Below are 20890 nucleotides of genomic sequence, written 5' to 3' on the forward strand. Positions count from 1 at the left end.
ACTGGCAGCTTCCCTGATGAACATCTCCGAGCACAGATGTGAGGACTAGAACCAGGTAATTGGTAACAAAACCTTCCTCTCATGCTCTTATTCCCATCACAGGTCTCAGAAGGAACCAGTGGTACCCAGTGCCCTCCACCTGTGCTCTCATTCCTCTGCGGCCTTCAGCTCTAGACTTGTCACCTTGACGCCTCAGTGTGGTGGTGCTGCGGTGTCCTGGCTGGAACAGTCCCCTACAGCTGGTTCCAGTTGCCCTTCATCTTTTGACCTCTCCATGCTCCTCTGCCTTCCTGCTAGCTTGCACAAGTTAGCACCTCAGCCTCGGATTTCTGTTAACGAACAGTGGCCCTGATTCTCAAAAGTTGTGTTTCTTGTAAGCATCTTATTGGAATCCCTGGGCAGGATGGGCCCATTCATCTGCTTCCTGATTATTTGGAGACTTCAGTTATTAGCTGTGAGGGCAACTCATGCAGCTGGGCTCAGCTGCAGGAAGGCCTGTATGAAAGCAAGATCTGCTAGTGGGGACGGGCGAAAAGGCCACAGGGGCAGTCCAGAACTGGAAAAAAGAACCTCTCTGTGGTACCCTGATGGATGGCATCTGCAACCTCTAGAACAGACTAGCCTACTCTTGAAGGACCCTGCAGCGTTATGCCCCCCCCCCCATTAGGCAGAGTGTTAATGGGGGGATTAACAAAAAGGTCTAGCATCACTTGACCCCGAATCCCCACTTCTGAGACCCAATCATAGCACTGTGCCAAACTGCATGCTTGCACAGAAAAACAATGCTGTTGCTTTGACGGTAGACAGACAGGTGACTCTTGCCAGCAGACACTTAGAAGCCACTAAAACCAAAGGTTATCTTCACAGCATAGGCCACTGTGTGACAGGACAACAGCGAGGTGCAATGACTTGTGCTAGCCAAGGAGAGCAGAACAGAGACTGGGCACATTCATGTCATCTGCCACATGGATAGGGTTCTATTCCCATAGTCAAGTTTGGCAACAGTGGCCATCTCTGGGCATAAGAGTCTCAGAGGAACTGTCTGTATTTTCATCTCTTATTTTAGACACTTCTGTGCATTTTTAAACTAGGAAGAACTTGCCATTAACAAGTATAAAAGATGCCTGCTACCCCCCTCCCCCCAGCATAGGGAAGGGAAGCTGGTGTAACCTGCCCTCAGTTCCTTCCTTCCCTGAGTTTCTGGTTCAGCATTAGCTGCCTCTGCTCCCTCCTTCCTTCTAGTTAATGAGATGTCTGTGTCTCTGTTTTCGTTGGTCATCTCAGTTGCTTGGGTAGCTAAAGCTTGGTCCATGGTGGCTTGGTACCATTGGCTCCTTGCCTTTCAGCACTCATTGTGGGGCAGAGTGAAGGACCCCCAGAGCCCTGCAGATCCAGGCTTCTGCCACCTGACAGCTCTCTCCCAAGATGGCTGTTAGAAAGAGGTTGGCACTTGCTTCTTCTCATCTGGGCTCCTACCCAGCATTCCTTGTGGGAGAAACTCCTGCTGAACCATCTCCCAGCTGCACAGTTAAAGGGTGTGCAGTCCTATAGGAAATGGCTCTGTTCGGAAGCCCAACCACACTGTTATGTACAACCTATGTCTTTTCTCCTGCTTGTGAGCAGCCAGCAGGGCTCTGGGAAGAAGTGAGGTGTATCTCAGAAGTGCCAGGACGGAGCAGAGTTAACCACTTTGGAATTTCTTCTAGGAAGGGTTGGGAAGGTGACACATGGTCTCTGCTCTCTCTTCTGGGATCCCGTCTGGGTGTTTGGCTTTGATCAGCTTCCCCACCTCTAAAGGCTAGTCAACAAGCACATACAATCTGCCAATCAGCTTGGTAAGGGGCCAGGAAGACAGATGGAACTGGGCAGGAATTGGGGTATTAAGTAGTGGTGGTCAGTGAGCTGGCATTTCAAGTAGTGATGCTGGAGGGTGTCTGCCTGGAAGGGTGGAGGGTAGGATGAGCATTGAGTCAACTTGAATCAAGAAGCTCAGGTAACCTAAGCAAGGTCCCAGAGGTGCTAAGCCGGGCCACATCCCCTGAGAGCCTCTGGTCATTGGGGAGAGTCTGAAAACCATGAAATCTCTTCATGTAAATAGATGTCAGTGCAGTGGGCAGTTTTGGTCCACCTTGTGCTCTAGCTCATGTTCCCATGGTGATGCATTACCTCACCATAGGCCCAAAGCAGAGAGGCCAAACCCAGTGGCAACTTCTTCCTTTCAAGTCGTTATCTTGGCTGTTCTGTCACAGTAGTGGAGAGCTGACTCACACACCAACCTTTCCAGACCAAGAAAGGGAAGACCTGTGATTGGAGGCCAGAGTCGGGCAGTGAACAGGCGCTCTGGGGCACACAGACACCAAGCTTAGGAAGCACTGTTGGCCCTTCAGACCCAGGTGGTTTCCTGCCTGGGTGTGGCCTCCTGAGGCAGGTAGCACTGGCTCTCTCCAACCTCACATGAGGACCCTCACTTAACCATGTATACACAAATAAACATTGAAGACCTGCCCTTAAGCGGGTACCAGAGACCACAGTGGGAGAGAAAAGTCCAAGGCATGGCTCCCAAGGAAAGGTTGCAGCGTTCTCCATGTCCTGTCTGTGGCCTGTCCCTGGGTGTGTGCATCTGGTACCTTTATGAATATGGCACTGTCCCCTCTGCTTTCAGAGAGAGGAGCTTATCATCTTCTTATCGCCGGCTTCTCGAATACTGAGATTCTGAGCCTCTGCTACCTTGGCAGGCACCCAAGTGTGGCTGAGATGGTCAGTGTGTGTGTCTTATAGCTGCTTGTGAAGGTCTGCCTGGAGCCACATAGCTCTGGAGTGTCCGTCCTCTCCCTTGGCTGTGGGGGCCTGCTGGATCTCCGGCTCAGTCAGCATCTTTGTGTGACCGTATGTGCGCATGCGCTGGTTGCATTCTTTTTTTGCTGTCCGGGCGCTGAGCTGGGGTGGCTACTGAGCTCTCCTGTTGTCTTCAGTTAATTCTTCCGGGTCCAGGAGCGTTGCTGTGGTAACCAGTGCTGCCTGTCGGTGTCTGTATCCATAGGCACCAGCGAGCTCCAGTGTGCTGCAGCCCTCAAGCCATCCTCTTGTCTTCCAGGTCCTCACCTCTGGTGCCCTCCTGAGCCCTCTGGGTTCCACCAGGCATTCGTCCTTAGTCACCAGATGCTTAGTATCCTAACCATGTGCTGGGCACTGAAGACCAAGCAGCATCCTCCCAGATCCCTGCCCCATAAGCCTCCCCTTCTCGCCTCACTGGGGCCTGAATGGGTTAGTTCCTTGGGTCACTGTCATCCTGTTGCAGCTTCTCCCTGAGAAAGATGGGCATATAGAGAGGTTAAGTGGGCTGCTCCAAAATATACAGCCAGCTTTGAAGCCAGGAAATTCAACTCCATGGCCTATGCTCTCACTTTATTTATTTATTCATTTATTTATTTACATATTTATTTATTTACTCATTTATTTGTTTGTTTATTTATTTATTTATAGACAAGGGCTCATGTCTCTCAGGCTGGTTTTGAAGTCACAGTGTAGTCAAGGATAACCTTAAATTCCTAATCCTCCTGCCTCTAACTCCCAAATGCTGTGTGTGCCACCACCTCTGGGCTCTATGTTTTTGGTGATTATTCTTTACAGCACATAAGATATAGGAGCTATTATTTCAGCTAGTGGTAACTGCCACAAAGGAACAGAAGACAGTGGATGAGGGCATGGGAAGCCAGGACAAAGACATTGTTGGTTTTTAAGTCAGGTTAGGATGGAGTAGCCTGAAGGTTGGAGGAACAGTGGAGGCCTGGGGCAGGGTGGAGGTGAGCTTACCAAAGGCTAGAAAAAGACAGGCCATTGTGGTGGAGCCTAGTGGACCGTACCAATTCCATGGTAGTCGTAAGTTTCTTCCTGTGTGCTTCTCTAGGTGGCCATTCGGGGACTCTGCAAACTGTGGGTTCCTTGGCCTGAGATAGAAAGCTGTTGGGCTAGCCTGCTGGAGGGTTAGTCTTAGTGGAAGAGAGGATGGCCTCTTTGGGGAAGCCATTCTAATCCCTGTCATGGTGAGCTGACCCCAAGCAATGCAAGAATTTCTGTCAAGATCAGTACTATGCCTGTGAGACCCACAGCTGACATGGATGCAGGAGGGAACCTACCCAGCCACTCCAAGCCCCAAATTTTCTGTCACACTCAGAACTCATGAACTGCTGTCATGAGCCACACCATGATATTTTGGTCATTGTCTGGCTATACACCGTGGGGGTTCCATAAACTTATAATGGAACTCAAAAATGACTTTTGCCTAGTATTTTTACTCTGCTTTTTCTTCCTTTTGTATTTTTTTCCCTTTGCGACAGGCTCACACTATGTAGTGAAAGGCTGGCCTCAAAGTCACTGTGTAGTCTAGGTTGATCTTGGACCTTTCATTCTTCTGTTCTCAGCCTCTTGAGTGCCAGGATTAGAGGTGTATGCTGTTACCGCCATATCTAGCTTGTTGATGAACGTTTTCTGTTTATAGATGTGAATCATGTCACAGGTGCCTACATTCCCTGTAGTTATCCTGCAGTGACATACTGTACAGATCCATACCCTAGAATAGGAACTGACCCATTGAGTCCCTGCACAATGTACTGTCCCATGTGGCTGGCATCAGTCCACTCTATGATGACCACATACTGATGGGCTCACTTACAGATGTTGTGTCCAGGATATGTCCCTATTGTTGAGGGGCATGTGATTGTCCTTGCTGTGTCAAGGCAGTGAGCCATGGAGATGATGTGTTACTTAGCAATTTCTAACAGACTTCTCCAAACAAGAGGAAAACCCTGATCTTGGAGTCCAGGAGACAAGTTCCACGTCTGTGTCCATCAGTGACTTGTTGTGTGGTTTGCTCTCTTCTCTGCTTTTAGCTGGCTTCGGAGCCTTGTCAGAGAGCATGCTCTGTAGCAGCAGCCTGGGAAGAGGCAAGGGCCAGGGCTCTAGGTCTCATCCGCCCTAAAGCATCTTGGATAGACTCTTCTGAGGAGCAGAAGGGCCAGGTGGAGAAAGGAAGGCATGTGCTCTGGGTAGAGGGAACAGCAGGTGTAGGGTAGGCAAAGGTGTGGGAAGACACAGTAGCCCCATACTGCAAACAGGGGTGGTGGTGAGGAAGCATGCAGATTGCCAGAACCTTGTCCAGCACAGAGCACTTTGTAAATGGCATCATTGCAACCGCTAGGGCACAAAACCATGTGCCAGGTGGGTTGTCTAGAGTGTGAGGAGGTCCCATCTTTATCTGCTTTGGTAGGTGGCGAGCTAGGTGTGTGCTGGTTTGGCTAGAGCTTGGCTGCTTGAGGTGATGCGTGGAAGCAAGGAGGCTTGGGAGTTGACAGTGAGGTGGTCTGTCCGACTAGTGTAACTCATCAACTTGACAGGGTGTAGAATCATCTGGGAGACAGGTATATGGTCATGCCTGTAGGCAGTTGTCTTTATTAGGTAACTGATGTGGGGAAAGCCATCCTAATGGTGTCAGGACCTTGGCCGAGTAAGTGGAAAAAGCCTTGTGTACTGGCAAGCGTGTGACCATTGTTCTCTTCCGACTAAAAACTTAACATGACCAGTTGCTTCAAGCTCCTGCTGCCTTGACTTCCCTGCCCCTATGGACTATACATTGAACCGTGAGCTAAAAAGAAATCCTTTCTCCCTTGAGGTGCTCTTTCCAGGGTACTCTATCCAAGTAGCAGAAGAAACGAAGCCAGGGACCCAGTTCTTTTCCTGTGGGATGTGCTCAAATGGAGGAGATGAGCCTGCATTAACAGCTTGTGTGGATCTTTCTCTTCATCTTCAAGCCTCCATTGGAAGTGGCAGAAGGTTCAGGCCTGGTGCTCACTCCAGGTCACATAGGCTGTTCTCCCTTCCTGGCAGGAGACTTCTAAGATGTTCTCACCAGTGGGGGAAAGGGGCTTCCTGGAAGCTCAAGTTACAGCTCAGACCTGCTTATAAGTGTGCAGGGATGGCTCCACCTCCTGGGGAAAGGTTTTGCTCAGGACCTTTTGTTGAGGGGTTCCCTGCTCCCCTCTCGGCTTCAGTTTCTTCATGCCAGTGGCACAAAAATCAAGTTTATCTACAGTCATATCTTGCTTCACACTGACCATGGGTGTGTGCCAAGGTGCCATGAATGGGAGGTTGTATTTAGAAACCCAGATGCCCAGCTTGCTTGGTGAATCAGAGTTGGGGGCAGGCTGTGAATTTAGCCTCACAAGCCTACTATGTCATGTGCCAGAAATGGCCTGTGTGGAGTTGCTTACCTGGCGTGTTCCTGCTGTCCTCTGCCATCTGGCTGGTGTTTTGATGGAGTGATGACTTAAGACTCCAGTCTTTTAAGTGTTAGTTTTGCTGAAAACCCACTTTGGGATGCAACAGATGGGACAGGGAGTAGCTTTGTCAGCACAGAGCTGAAAGAAAGCGAATCACCTTAAGCTGGGCTAGAAGACTCCATAATCAGAGCACAGCCTGATTATGAGTGACAGGAGCATCCTCTGGCCTTTCTGTGTTGTTTTGCTACTCTGAATGGCACTTGGTCCCTCATAGAAAGATCCTCACAGAAAGGAAGGTGTTAGTCCCTGATTTTACAGATGGAGAAACTGAGGCCCAGAGTACAGTCACGCTGTGCATTTAAAGAAAGGACAGGCCCCAAGGTTGAATGCCTACAGTGCATTATGACATCAGCTGGCAGGCTAGCAGGCAACCTCAGTATTGTTCTGACAGGACCTACTGCCTTCATGCCGGCCCTCTGCTCATTTAGATGATGAAGCAGGGCATCATCTGAGTCATGCTTATGTTGCTAATGTTAAATAGTCACCTGGGGAGGCTAGTTGGAAGCTCCCCCATTTCCAAGTACAAGTGAGGCCAGGAATAGAGGGACTGATGATAGCTGGGAAAGCCCATGTTCAATGGAGATCCTATAAATGTGCAGAGAGAGAGAGAAGGAGAGAGAGGGGGGTACCGTAGGAATTTGAGAAACAATGGTAAGTTTTCTCTTTGCCAAATACATATTTACCTTTTCAGACATTTATCTAGGCACTCATCCATCCATCTATCCTCCTACTCACCATCCACTCACCCGCCTGTCAAAGCTCACGTATTATCTATCTGTCTTTTGTCTGTCCATCCATCCACCTGCCTATCCATACCCCATCCATCTATCCATCCATTCATGCATTCATCCACTCCATCTTTCCAGTTACATGCCCATACATCCAAACATCTAAGTAAAAGAAAAAAAAATTAAAAACACATCCAAGGGAAGAAGTCAGCCATCCAGCCATGTTTATTTGTCACGCTGTAACCCAGGTGGGGGAACTGGACATGACCCTAGGCACTGAGGGGCCCCCAAGCACACAGGCCAGGGGGCTCGGGGCTGTGGTCTCACAGGCATCTGAGTTTCAGCAGCAGCTGTGGAGACACAGTTCAGAGTTGCAGTCTCTTTGTGGCTCAACACAATCAAAATAGTTCTCTGCTGTCTACCCTGCACCCTGCCCACAAATACAGATACCTGATCACACTCCCCGGGACCACAGATGCTCAGGCATACGTCTCCATACACATAATCTGATCTCCCAGGCACATAGGGGTACATGCAAGCTGGTGCACACGTGAGCACTCTGAAGGTACTTCTAAACCCTGACACAGGAGTGTGTGCACGTGCCTACATGTGCCTACATGCACACAGGTGGAAATGCATGTGGGACACATGTAAAAAATATCCCCAGCCTTCTGGAGGGGTTTCCTGGTTCAGAGACACAGGTGCAGCCAGGTCCGCTGCGGAGGGGCCACGCCTACCACTTTCACTGTGGTTGGCCAACAATTCTTGGCTTCCTCATTTCCCCTTCTTTCTGACCCCTTCTCTTAGGACTATGCCTCACCTGCAGGCACACAGGCAGTGGCTGGGCTGTCCAGGTGGCTTAGCGGCATCCCTGAGAATGCCGGGTCCCACTGATGATCACAAAATGTGCTCAACACTAACTCATCAGCTACGGTAGTCCATCCTGAGGTCACCTCCCAAGATTACCGTGCAGTGACCCCATTCTAAGACCTGAGCTTAGCAGGCTAAAGCTGGAGGTTGGTTCCCTCTCTTTTAACACAGCTATCCCAGTCCAGGCATCTGGGAACTGCTGTGGCCCCCTTGGCAAATGGAACTCCAGAACCCAGCTGTGTGAGGGTGCTCAGGGGACCTGCCCACACACCTGGCCTTGTCCTCCTGCCCCTGAGTGAGTACCAATGTTAAGAAGCATGGGGTATGGGGCAACACAGGCAGACTCCATATAAATAAAATATCCATAGAAAAATAGTCTTTTAGAAACCCTCTTATCCAGTGGTTCACTTTCCAGGAGCTGGAAACTGCTGGGAACTTATGAGCCATGTGCCCTCACACGCACTATTCCCAATGGAGCTTCCCTAACGCCGAGGTTTGAGCTGTGGAGGGCAAAAGGATGGGGGCATGTCCTGGAGACAAACAGCTCCAGATCTGGACCAGCTTAGATTCTGGATAGGTAGCAGCAAACAGCAAAAAACAAAACAAAAAAAAATACAAATGTGTGTGCATATAGATCTATATGTGTATAAAGACCATCTTCTCTTTGTACTTAAGACCTACCGCTGCAGAAGGGTACTTGCAAAATCAACTAGTAGAAACATCTGCTTAAAGAATAGTTATGTACAGTTGTTCTCCGCTCCCGGTCCTAACAACAGTCATCCGGCCAGGACCTCAAGCAGGCCCACTTCGATTGCAGAAAACGGATCCCGACGAAGTGGAAGAATTCTCTTTAATTAAATAAATTAATATTATTTCTTATCAGAATAAATTGTTAAATATTGCTATGGCGTGGCCCGAGGCTCCAGCGCGCCTGCCGCAGAAAACTTTGTTCCAGCCAAGGAGGCGGTCAGGCAGTGTGTGGGGGAGGGTGGCCTAGCAGCATCCCCGTGGAAAAGAATGGGCGAGGCCTCTGAGAGGTGCTTCCCGCAGGAGTCTGCAGGATAGCTGGGCCGCTCCTCCCCCTCAGCAGAAAAGACAAGAACAGTGCTTCTGTGGTTCCCTGTGAGGATCCAGGCAGTGGCCTACAGGGAGATTTGAGTCCTGCCTGCGATCTGACCTGTGACCTCCACTCACTTGCAGGTGTACATCTCGGTGCGCTCACTGCACGTGTTGCACTTGACGTAGCAGCACCAGTGGAATTTGCAGTTGCACTGCCACACCCGGGCGTACTGGTGTGTGTTGTAGCCGCGGCCGCAGCACATGAGGTCACAGCCACTAGCCTGGGGGGCTGTCTTATTGCAGGCACGGCCCTGCGTACCCACGCTGCCTGTCACTGGGTCCTCTTCACAGTAATTGGGTGACTTCTCGATGTACACCAGGTCAGTGTCCATGGGCTTCCGGTAGGACAGGGGCTTCTTGATCTTCAGGAAGGTGGGTCTCTTGTTCCGGCTGGCGCGCACGGGTTCCACATGGACGGCCTCGTTGTATTTGTCCTTGAGCACGTAGCCTAGCTCTCGGAATTGTGGCAGGGTGGTCCAGCATGTCTTAGTGGTACAGGAGCCTGACACACCGTGGCACTTACACTCCAGCTTCATGTTCTCCTCCAGGATCTGCAGGGAAGACAGGAGAAGCACAGATCCCATCACTGTGGCTCATAGCCAAGTGCAGGCCCAGACCAACCCTCCAGGCCCTCTCAGGCAGCAAAGCCTTTCGTTTTCTTCTTCCGTGCCTGGGCCTGGACTCCAGACCCTCTGCCCCCCACAGCCTGGATGCAGTGCCCTCCCTGGATGTGTGTGCGCCCTGTTTACTCTCAACTCCTTTATTCTCTGTTCTCCCAGCCTTTTAAGACCAGACCAGCTCGGTACATGTTGCTTCTCTTTGGTGTAAGTGGGTATAAGATCAGTTCTAAACCACATCTACAACACAGGAGGGTTCGATTTAGAAGATGGGCTTTTCGGATTCCTTGCCAAACCTGTGACTTTTGTCAGCACTGGGTGAGGACCAAAGTCCTTCTGGGCTGGTTTAAAAGCTGGCCCAACGTTGGCAAAGCTGTCCATGGCATCCTGGGGCAACTGTTGCTTACACACTGCCCAGAGGCCTGTGGCAGTAGGTCCCTGAGCTGAAGGCTGGGCTCCAAAGCTCTAAGGGGATAGTGGCTCCCCCTGCCTCATGCAACCTGCCTCTCCCACTAGGCCTCTCCTCTTCCTGCAGTCACTGTTGACCTGGGCATGTGGTGACCTTTGATGGGCCCTTAATGAGGTGACATCCAGCCTAGCTCTGCTAACTCTGCACTCTGAAAGTCTCAGAGATCTCACTGTATTCAGCATAGTCACAACTGCCCAGGCCAGGACTGGTCACCCATCAGGCAGCCAGCGGCCTCCCCGGGGCACTGACAATAGCAGAGGAAACACATTCTTTTATCCTAGCTTCCACACCTTGAGGCCAGGCTAGATCCTGGCTTCTGACCTGCCCTCTTCCATGCTTGAGGTCAGATAGTTGAGGCTTCCAAGCCCCTACGATGACAGTCTCTAGCACCTTCTAGGCCTCAGCAGGTACTCAAACAATGCCCAAAGGGAGTTAACCAAAGGAATCTGGACTACTCCCTAACAGGTCACACCCCTGGGTCCCAGGTTAAAAGAAAGTTTATATGGGCATGCTAGGGTTTGACTCTCACATCAACACTTCACAAGGCCAAAGTAAAACTCAGAAGGGGATAAATACATACCCGGGTCTAGCCTCAGTGGGCAGGCCCCTGGAAAATGTTGAGGAGTTTCTGGACAGATTCCCACTGGACCCCAATGGGAAGTTGTGTTCCCACCATTAAAAGTCCCAGTTCCTGCTGGACATCCTGTCTGGATTCCAGCAGGCCTCCAGTTCCAGGTGGTGGGCTACCTTTTAGACCTATTGATTTCATCTTATGTATTAAGAAACCTTTTTTTAAGCATTCCATTCTGATACAGCTCATATACCGATTAACAAGATAGGGTCCTTCCACCTGTTACTCCCTGAGTATCTATCTCCTGGGCAATGTTGAACCATCTGTATATCAGTGTTCTCCATGAGGGCAGAATTTCTTGGGACCCAGGGGAGCTCTGCCCTAGTGGCTTGCCTCAGGGCACTTAGAGCCAGACAGAGAAGTGCCTGCCTATTCTAACTGAGGCAGTGACACAGGTGGGTAGCATGTGCTCCAAAAAAGCTCCTCAGGGCTTAGTGTCCACCTGTTTCCTACAGAGCTTGGATCTGGACCTTGCTCAGCCTCCTTTCCCAGAGAACTCCAACCGGGGCAGCCATTGATGCATGGTGACTGGCCTGGTGGGGCAAAGATGCCCCTTCTGTGTGCAAGGAGAATGGAGGGCTGTTTGGCCCCAGGTGCATTCCATCATTCACTTGTTCATTTTTCAAAGAATACATGCTCTGTGTTCCTAGTATCATCTGTGCTACAGACAGGGGAAGGAGCAGGGGGCTTCCTCCAGGAGGCCTGACGACAACAGACACCAGCCCCACCTGCTCTGAGGTGCATCCTTTTCCGTGTCTGAGCTTATGGTTCCAGACCCAAGGTAGCCATGGAAGTCACAGAAACTGGTGGGTACTGTGGACTGAAAAAATAGCAAGAAACACTTGGAGCAAGGTTGGGGGTGGGCTCCAGGAAGGTAGGAGCTGCACAGGACCCAGGGAATAAGGAGGAATGATTAGAACAGCATTGCCTGTGCCTGTGTGGGCTGAATGCAGCCCCTGAGAGGAAAGGGAAAGAGGCCCTCTGGATGGGGAGTAGAGACTCAGGGTGTCGGGGCCGAGGAGCAGACAGGGAAGTGTCTGAGTCACATTGCAGGCAGCCACAAGCTCATTCTTGATGAAGTATTGTTTAGGACAGAGGTGAGAGTGGCAAAAGAGTAACCTGAGGGACGCTGTCCTCAGTGCCCAGGCCGGAGATGATATAGCTCTAATGCAGGCAGCAACCATGGGAGGAGAGAAGAGGTGAAATGCGGTGATTGTGAGTGGGCCAGCCATGGGTGGGGACATCTGCACTGAGTCAGAAGGCCGGAGCTTGGGCTTGAGGAAGAGTATGTGTACAGGGAGCACATTCAGGCTGAGCCAGTGGCCAGGATGAGGGACCTCTGCAGATCAGGGGGATGTCTTTTGGTGCAACTGGACCTTGGCTCCCATCACCTGGCATGCCTTGTGGGGGTCATGTGGAATCCCAGGAAGAATTCTGTCCTTTCTGCAGACTAACACATGAGTAAGTGCAGCCGGAAGAAAGGTAAACACTCAAGAATTTTTATGTTAAAATTGGTTGCAAAAGCACAGAATGGGAGAGACTGAGATAGACTGAAAGCTCTGATGACCACAAACCCAGTATTTGCTATAAAATTGCTAAAAAGCCAGAAGTCTGAGGTCATGTTGATGGATGCCTAATGTACACACATACAGAGAATGGTTGTCCTTTGTGATTTCTAGAAGGGAAGAAGAGCAGCCAAGCCTGGTACTGCACATCCGTAACAGCAGCACTTGGGAATCTGGGTTAGAAGAATTGTTACCCAGTGAAGTCCTGTCTGTCAAAAGAAAGGAGAATCTGGTATAACAGGACTAGGAGAGGGGGCCAGAACAGCTCAGCCTAGAGAAAGCAATATCCAGGGTCCTTGAGCCCTGTCCCACTGACTCTGAATTCTTATCTGGGACAGGGTAAGCAGGAAGGACAGAGTGACTAAAAGACAGGACTTGGACCATGGTAGGAGGGGTCTTTTCTGGGCAGCTGAGCCCTGCTCCTTGAAAGGTTAGCCTTCTCTACCAAGCTCACCCCTCCTGGGAGGTGACTCTTGTGAAAGGGTAAGCTCCCTGTCTTGGAGTATATACAGCTAGTAACTGGTTCTTCAGAGGGGCTTTCTGCACCCAGAGGGTGGAGCTGCAGCTGAGATCCTTCTGTGACTCCCAGCACTGCCCCAAACCTGTCTAAGGCAGCAGGAAGGATTTTCCCCGCACCGCCGGAGGGAGAGACATCAATCTCTTTCTGACAAGTCCTCCAGGAAGTGCCGACAATGTACCAGGTGCTGCCCAGAGCCCAGAACTCCTCAGGGTGGGGTGCTCAGGTCTGGGAAGGCCTGGGGAGAAACTTGGCTTCAGAAAATTCCTTGACTCATACATTGTGCCAAGTAGATACTATCAGAGTCTGCCTTCTGGGCCTGCCCCAGACCCTCACAGTGGCAGTGGCACAGGGGATCTGGAGGACAGGAGGAGTTTTGAGAGGAGAGGAATTATGCATGACCCCTGTCTCCTGCTCAGTCGGTGCCACAGGGCACCCGTCACCAAAGTGTGGGTCACACGGCACAGCATCCAGAGGATCATCTCACTCTCCATACTGTTTCCCAGTGTTGAACATCACTGTCTGTCCACGACCCCCAGCCTGGAGCCACACTGAAGCTATCTGAGCTTCTCAACATGGTCAGGACTTCCTGATTCCTGGGTTGGATCACCTCTGCTGAGCCCTCCTCAGGAATGTGCTTCAGTCTAGGAATGTACCCTCCTCCAGGATCTATTCATCTTCTGCACAGGTCTGGCCTTCCCCAGCAGGACACTCTTTTATTGGCACTTTATTTTCTATCAAGGCTGATATGGCTGACACTGGGTCCTCAGTGAGACTTGCCCCAGTCACTAAAATGGAAGTCATCCCACTGGTCACTGGTTCCAGTTCCCCACCAGCCACCTCCCTTTGCCAGATCCTACCTGTCATTGCTCCTAGTTCCCACAGCCACCTCTCCAGTTCTCACTAGTTATGGCCCCAGTTCCCACCAGTCTGGGTGCTCCTTAGCAAGGTAGGAGGTGGAGAAGGGAGACTCCCCAGAAACTAAAGCCAGCTAGCCTAGTCTATGTCACAAGGAAGAGCAAAGAGACCCTGTCTCAAAGATGGTGGAAGGCGAGGAGTGACATCTGTGGTTGTCCTCTGACCTCCACACAAATGCCTGCCGCATGGCGCATGTGCACCTGTACACACACACACACACACACACACACACACACACACACACACACACACATGCCACCGCCACCACCACCACCACACCACCACCATCACCACCCATAACTATAAGTTCAAAGGGCATGGGGAGGCCAGGACCTGGGAGCGGAAGGCTGAGAATCTGAGGTAGCTGTCATTGCTGCTTCCTTCCCTGGTCTCCTCTGAGGCATAGATCCTGGGGCATTTCTACCTCTGGTGATGGACAGGGATCCAGGTGATCAGATTCTCCGTGGTGATAGCATGCTGTAACAAGACAAGCAGGGAGCACTTGCTCCTCCCCACTGTTTCTTCTCTTGCTGCTAGTCCTCCCCCTTTGCTCTTTCTCCCACTGCTCCTGCTGCTCCTCCCCAGTTCCTCCTCTTGCTGCTCCTCCCCCATTGTTCCTCCTCCTGCTGCTCCTTCATGTCTGCTCTTCCTACTGCTCCTCCTCTCACTGCTCCTCCTCCTCTCTATCCCCATCCTTCACTAATCCTTTTCATCGCACTCCTCCCCTCCTGCTCCCCTCTTCCTTGGACCCATCCATCATAAGCCAAAAGCTTCCTTGCACTTAACTGCAGCTGTATTCCTCTGGGCAACGCAGATGAAAGAGAGAAACAGCTTTTTCTGTAAATACTTGGGGTATTTTCTCTTTGGTCACATTCTTTAAGCCATACTGAGTGCACTCACTTCAAGCCAGTGTCCCTATCTCGCTCAGGCGGGTACAGGCACAGCTGCATTCCACACACTGGGGCCACCCGAAGCCCTTGTGCTGAAGACCTGAGCATCGAAGACATGCCCAGGAAAAGGAGCTTTGGCCTAGCCAGAGAGACTTTCTGGTATAAACTAGGCCTTTGGAAATCATTGTCTATTGGGTGACAGAGGCTCAGATGCTGTTTGTGACTCCCTGTAGTTCATGAGTTATGGACTTGTCCAGAACATGTCCTCTAACTCTTCTAGGAACCTGCCCTTCATAAATGGCTCCAGTCTTGCCTCCTCTTAGGTTCACACTCCTCAGGCACACCTGTATGCCTGACACAGGTCTGCTGAGCTCAAACAGCCGGAAGTAACGAATTCCCTCCTATGGGTGAACCCACACTGCTCCACAAGTACACGCCCTTGTGCTCATTACCATACAAGCAGTGCAAGGTCTCATCTGCACAATGATTCAAATCCTCCCTCAAAGTCACACATGGGCCACATGCTCACACACCTCCACACACAAGGCACGATTGTGTATCTGTCTCCTCTCTCCCCCCCCCCCCCCCCCCCCCCCCCCTCCTAGTTTTTTTCTCTCCCCCCCCCTGCCCTGTTTCTTTGTCTCTTGCTTTTTGAGACAGGGTTTCTCTCTGTAGCCTTGGGTGTCCTGAAACTTGCTCTGTAACCAGGCTGGCCTAGAACTCACAGGGAGCCAGAGATCCACCTACCTCTACCTCCAAAGTGCTGGAATTAAAGGCATGCACCACCACCACCCAGCCACACTTGGGTATTTTTACACTCATATAATGACACACCCACAGCACATCCCCCACCACCACTAATCCAGAAGAATGAGGTGGTAGCAGCCTTTGGCCATAGCTCACCTCACTCAGGCTGGGGATGGGCTCTCAAAAGTTCTTACTAACACAAAGGGATTGTGGGTGGAACAATGGATTTCTCCTCAACCCTTTATTTGGGGGTGGGAACAAATGAAAAGAAAAAAAAAAAGATGCCTAGCATTAACAGCACCCACCAACCTGATGTTCTGACCAGCCCTTGGAGATCTAGGATGTAGCTGGCCTATACAGCCCATTCTAAAACCTGACATCTGTCAGCCCCTCCTCTCTTTTCATCCTAGACTCATGCACTTTTGGAGACAGCTTCAAGGCGGCAGTCCCTAGTACATGGACAGCACAGAGGTCAGACCAGAAGGACAAGTTGACATGTATTCTTTGCAACAACAACCATGGCAGTTCAAATGTCACCAGACAAATAGGTTTTGATAACTTCTTGCAAATGGAGGCATTTTGTCATATTTCACCAACATACAGTTAAGGTGCCATGAGAAATGTGGGTGGGGTACTCCCACCAGAACCCATCGGTCCTCAGGGCTATTTTCCCTTAGCGTCTAACCACAGAATAGCCACTGTAACCTGAAGACTAGCTTTACATAGGTAATGCCACCATGTGACAGTCAGAGCTCCTGCTGGTACCCAGGGTGCCATCAGACCTTACCTCAAAACAAGCTGTGTAGATTTCTCTCTCCTAAAGTTCCCAACTTCCCTTTTCCCCCAAACCAGAGGCCTGTAAAGTATGGGTGTATGTGTTTCACATTGCATTCCTATTCTTGGTTTATTTCCCCTAATGCAATCTGAACTGGAGGTTTAGCTCTGTATTGTTTGGCTTTGACACTAAAAACTCTCCATATAATGGAATAGTCTTTTACCGTGAAAAGGAAAGAAGTGCTGTCACTCAGATTTCTGTCGCAGCAGCAGAATTCCTAAGGTCATTGATGCACAGGGGGAATTTGCACAAGGTTTATTTTAACCTGTGGTTTCCAGAGAAAAACTCTCTTTCCATATATTTGCTTGGTCCTGCTGCTTTGGATGTCACAGTGCATCATGGCAGAAGCACAGTGGAAAGCTGCTGACCTCATGGTGACCAGGAAGCAGAGAGAGAGAGAGAGAGAGAGAGAGAGAGAGAGAGAGGACTAGGTAGGTAGAGGTCCTACTCTCTCCTTCAAACACATGCTCTAAGCCACCTAATGTCCCCTCACTTAGCTGGCAACTAAGCCTTTGGCAGGTGGGCTTTGGAGGCTATGCTACAACATGGATGTGCCCCCCACATACATGAACAAAGCCTGTCACAGTACCACATGCAGTATGATCCCATTTACATGGAAACATCTAGACTAGGCAAATCCACAGAAACAGAAAACACATCCGTAGTTACCAGGAAACTGGGGGAATAGGGGAGTGAGGAGTAGGATGAGGGCTGATTGTTTTTGTTGACTTTTTGTTTTCCTTAAACAGGGTCTCATGTAGGCCAGGCTTGCCTTGAATCTTTGACTCTCCTGCTTACACCTCCCTGCTATGGGGACATTGGAGGGATTTGTTTGCTTGCTTTTTGAACTGTGACTGTCAGTGGTTACCAAAAGGTTTCTCTTCCAGGTGCTGAAGGTTTTAAGTTTGTTTTGGTGGTGGCTGTGTATCTACGAACCTGTTAGGAACTATCCAACTATATACTTTACATTGGGTGATTGTGTGACACATGGGTGGCTCAATAAAGCTGCTGCTGCAAAAAAAACCTGTGGGGCCAGCAGCCTTGAAGCCCTGAGCATAGCTACTCATGCAGTGCATGTGGAAAGTATGGCCCTGGCCTGGTGTATGGCTGGCACCTGCTTCTCCTCCCAGGCTGGGCTTTTCTGCCCTGCAGAGTCAGTGGGAGCTGGATTTCCAGAAGCCTGGCCCAGGCTCTCATAGTTCTGATTTGGTCTCAGTTGTGGACAGGCATGGGCAAGCATTCAAAGCTCTTCTGGTGCTTTTAATACATGTGCAAAAGAGAGAATCCTGGTCTATCTTTCTGGCCGTTTGAGAGCCCTGCCCTCAGCTAGGGCCTATGTCGGGTGCTGGTGAAGTGAGGCTGGTCAGGCAAGGTCTCTCTCCTCAGGAGACTCTGCATGGCTAGGGGGCAAATAGGCCAGTGAATCTCTTCCTTAGATCTGGTCCACACAGAAGCCTTTGCATTCTGTATGCACCAAGCAAGTGATGTGCCTGTGAGGCTTTCTGGAAGAAGGGACCTGTGAGTTTTGAGGCGTAGACAGAAGCAAGGCCAGGGCAGCACCAGCAGCAGAAGTACCTGGGCCAAAGCCCAGAGGCTGCAAAGACCAAAGGCTTATAAGGAGACAAAGGAGAGAAGTTGGGTGCATCTCAGCAATGGGCAAGGTAGGAAAGGGAGGATGTGGAGGCCCCACAGAGCTCTGGATGGACTTCCCGGGAGATTACATACTGGGCCATACCTACTCCTGGAAGCCAGAACACATCTGGGCATAGCTGGGCTTCACTGCAATGGGGATAGGGGCAATTATCAGAGACCAAGTGGCCACTTCTTAAGAAGACAGCTTCACCCTACCCTCTGGTGCCCAGGACACCTGCTGACTCTCAGCCATGTGAACACCCTCAGTGAACAGTTGGTACCAGGCATTCAGGGGAAGCCATGTTTAGTCCCATTCAAGACCCCTGTGTGTGTCTGTCTTGCTTGTGGCACCCTTCCCCTGGGTGCTCAGGTTTGGCACCCTTCTCTATCTGGCTCTCTTGTACCACTCTAGTTAGCATCCTCCCAGCCATGAGTTGTTTGAGGACTTGCTGGTTTTCCTGTGTGGAGCTCTATGATCCATGAGACATCTGGAAGAAGCTTTCTCCTTGGAGATGCTCAACAGGCACCCATTAGTTAGGAATGGCTGGCCTCAGGTAGCTGGAGCCTACACGCTGGGGGGTCTCCTCTGAGATACCCTTTCCTGGCTGGGAATTATATTCGATTTCTGTTGGATGGAACTGAGGTTCTTCTGATTGAGTGTCTGGTCTTGATCCCCTGGACCTCTCCCCACGTCCCCATGTCCAGGCACAGAGGGTGGGCATGGCTGAAAGGAGAATGGCTTCCTAGTGTTGCTCTAAGCTTCGGGGTCTGCTTCAGGAGCTGGGATCCAGGGCTTCCAAGAACTTGGCCTACTCCAGCCTTGCCAACAAAAGGTGTTGTGCCTTCTTTGCTACTCCAGAAGCTCCCTGGCTTCAGGCTCCAGGCCACCCTAGTAGATCTGCAGAAGTGAATGGGCCTGGAAGTTCCCCTGAAGCCCTGCCATGCTGAAAGACTTAGAGTCTCTTACTGCAGAGGAGAAAGAACTTTCAACATTTTTGATTCAAGTCCCAGGTCTAGCACCTCCTGGCTGGGCCACTCGAAGGACATTGCTTAGTTTCTCTGAACCTGGTTCTTTGGCTACAAAATTGGGGACTGGTAAGAGAAGCCACCTCTGGGTTATGTGAGTTAAATGTGGAGAATAGACCTGCTGGTCCACCAGGGAGGGGAAGGGGCTGCAGGAACCTAGCACAGCCTCCTCATTTTTCCAAGACTGTCCTCAGCAGAATCTATAGCTGCCTTGGGGACCCAGGCAGTGAAGCTGCATCTCCCCTGCCAGACTTTGCTAAGTCAAATTTGGAGCTTATAGTGGGAGATCCTAGAAGCAATGTGATGTTCTACACTGAAGTGTGCAATGAGTATCAACACTAGATCACAGACAATTATTATGGAAAAGCAGCACACAAGGCCTCAATATTCTTATACTGGTTACATATTGGATTATAGTAATGTATTAGACTAAATAAAATACATTATTCCATTTAACAGCATCTTTTTCCTCCTTCAGTTCTGGGGATCAAACCCAGGGCCTTGTGCATGCTAGACAAGTGCTCTCAACCCCTGAGTCACATCCCAGGCCTCTTCTTGCCTTTTTGACGTGGTCACTAGAACAGGTTACCCATGTGGCTCATAATAGATTTCTATCAGATAAGTACAGGTCAAGATCCCTGCTGCCCAATTGCTGTCCCTAAGCCAATATCCCAGCCTGTTTTCTGTGGCTATAGCAGAAAAGTGGAGAGTAGGTAATTTAAAAAGAATACAGAATTATTAAGCTTAGTTCTGGAGGCTGAAATCATAAGTGCATGGATGACACTCACATCTGTGCCGTGTCACAACATGGCAGAGGGTGTCACACGAGAGAGAGAACAGTGTGGGAGCTCAGGTCTCTCCTCTTCTTTTTATAAAGCCACTGATGCCACCCTGAGGGCTGGCCTCAAGACTTTATCCCTAGTCACCTCCCAAAGGCCTTACCTCCAAATCTCCATTTGGTTTCCAACACCCAAACTTTTGGGACACACATCCCAGCCATGTCACTCAGCAGCAGGGGAACCTAGGGAGGCTATGAGAGATGTAGGGCTAAAGACGTAGAGCCTGAGGCCCTGCCCAGACCTACCATGGGGTCAGAGGGCGGTTCCACTCTCTAGGTGGTTTACGGACATGTGAGGTCTGAGGACCCTTCAGGGTTCTGGGTTTTGGCTTGGTGGGGGGAGAGCCTCAGACAGAGAGCGGGAGCCCAACGCCTGTAGATACACTTGCTCTGTGGTGGCCTCTGAAGCCACCACTTGGCAGAAAGCACACATGCTATCAGAGAAGGGAAGCAGGGAGCTGGGCAGTTGTGCCTCATGTCAGTGGACACCAGTAACTTCAGGAAGGCTGGGGAATCTTGTCTCAGAGGACGGATGAAAAAAAAAATGGATCAATGCACACTTAAAATCCCATGCTTAACCCCGCCCCCACATTCCGCTTTTCTGTTTCTTTCTGAAAACTTGGCCAACAGCACCCAGGGGCACTAAATATAGAAATGGTGAGGGAGTAAATCACCGAAGTGCCACATGTTGCCCAGGGCCTGTTTCACGGTTGGGCTGCAAACCATTGAGAACTGGGAGCTGTAATTAAAATGCTGATGGCCTCCCAACTGGGAACCTTTCCAGGGGAGCAGGGAGGGGAGTCCTCTCCAGCAAACCAGCCCAGATTCAGTGGTCTCCCCTGGCTTCCAGGACGGCCAGACACAACTGCCCTTGAAAGCCTTCACAGCCAAGAGGCAAGTCTCCTGGGTGTGCCTACTCCGGCAGACCCCTCCCACAGCCCCAGTGTACCACTGCTCTCAGCCCTCCTACCTGTGACTTTGTCAGCCTTTACTCAGGGGCCACACTGGCGTCTGGGCCATCGAATCATCTGACTCACCTTCTGTTCACAGCTCACCCTCTCAGAAAGGTCTCTTGCACCTGCCCCCCCCAAAAAAAAAAACATCTCATTCCTGTCATACCCTCTCCCCCACTTTATTTTTCTGTCATAGCATT

The 20890-nt window shown here is 50.6% G+C and overlaps 1 protein-coding gene across 1 annotated transcript in view; it reads right to left on the reverse strand.

Moving 5' to 3' along the window:
• Nucleotides 1-7267: 7267 nt before the first annotated feature.
• Wnt7a (Wnt family member 7A) overlaps nucleotides 7268-20890 on the reverse strand; it is a 43981-nt gene continuing 30358 nt past the window's right edge. Inside the window, exon 4 of the mRNA XM_055617514.1 lies at nucleotides 7268-9603. Coding sequence (XP_055473489.1) covers nucleotides 9124-9603 — 480 coding nt within the window. The 3' untranslated portion in view covers nucleotides 7268-9123. The remainder of the gene's footprint in view (nucleotides 9604-20890) is intronic.

Source organism: Psammomys obesus, unplaced genomic scaffold, assembly GCF_907164565.1.
Source record: "Psammomys obesus unplaced genomic scaffold, mPsaObe1.curated_primary_1811, whole genome shotgun sequence".
NCBI lineage: Eukaryota > Metazoa > Chordata > Mammalia > Rodentia > Muridae > Psammomys > Psammomys obesus.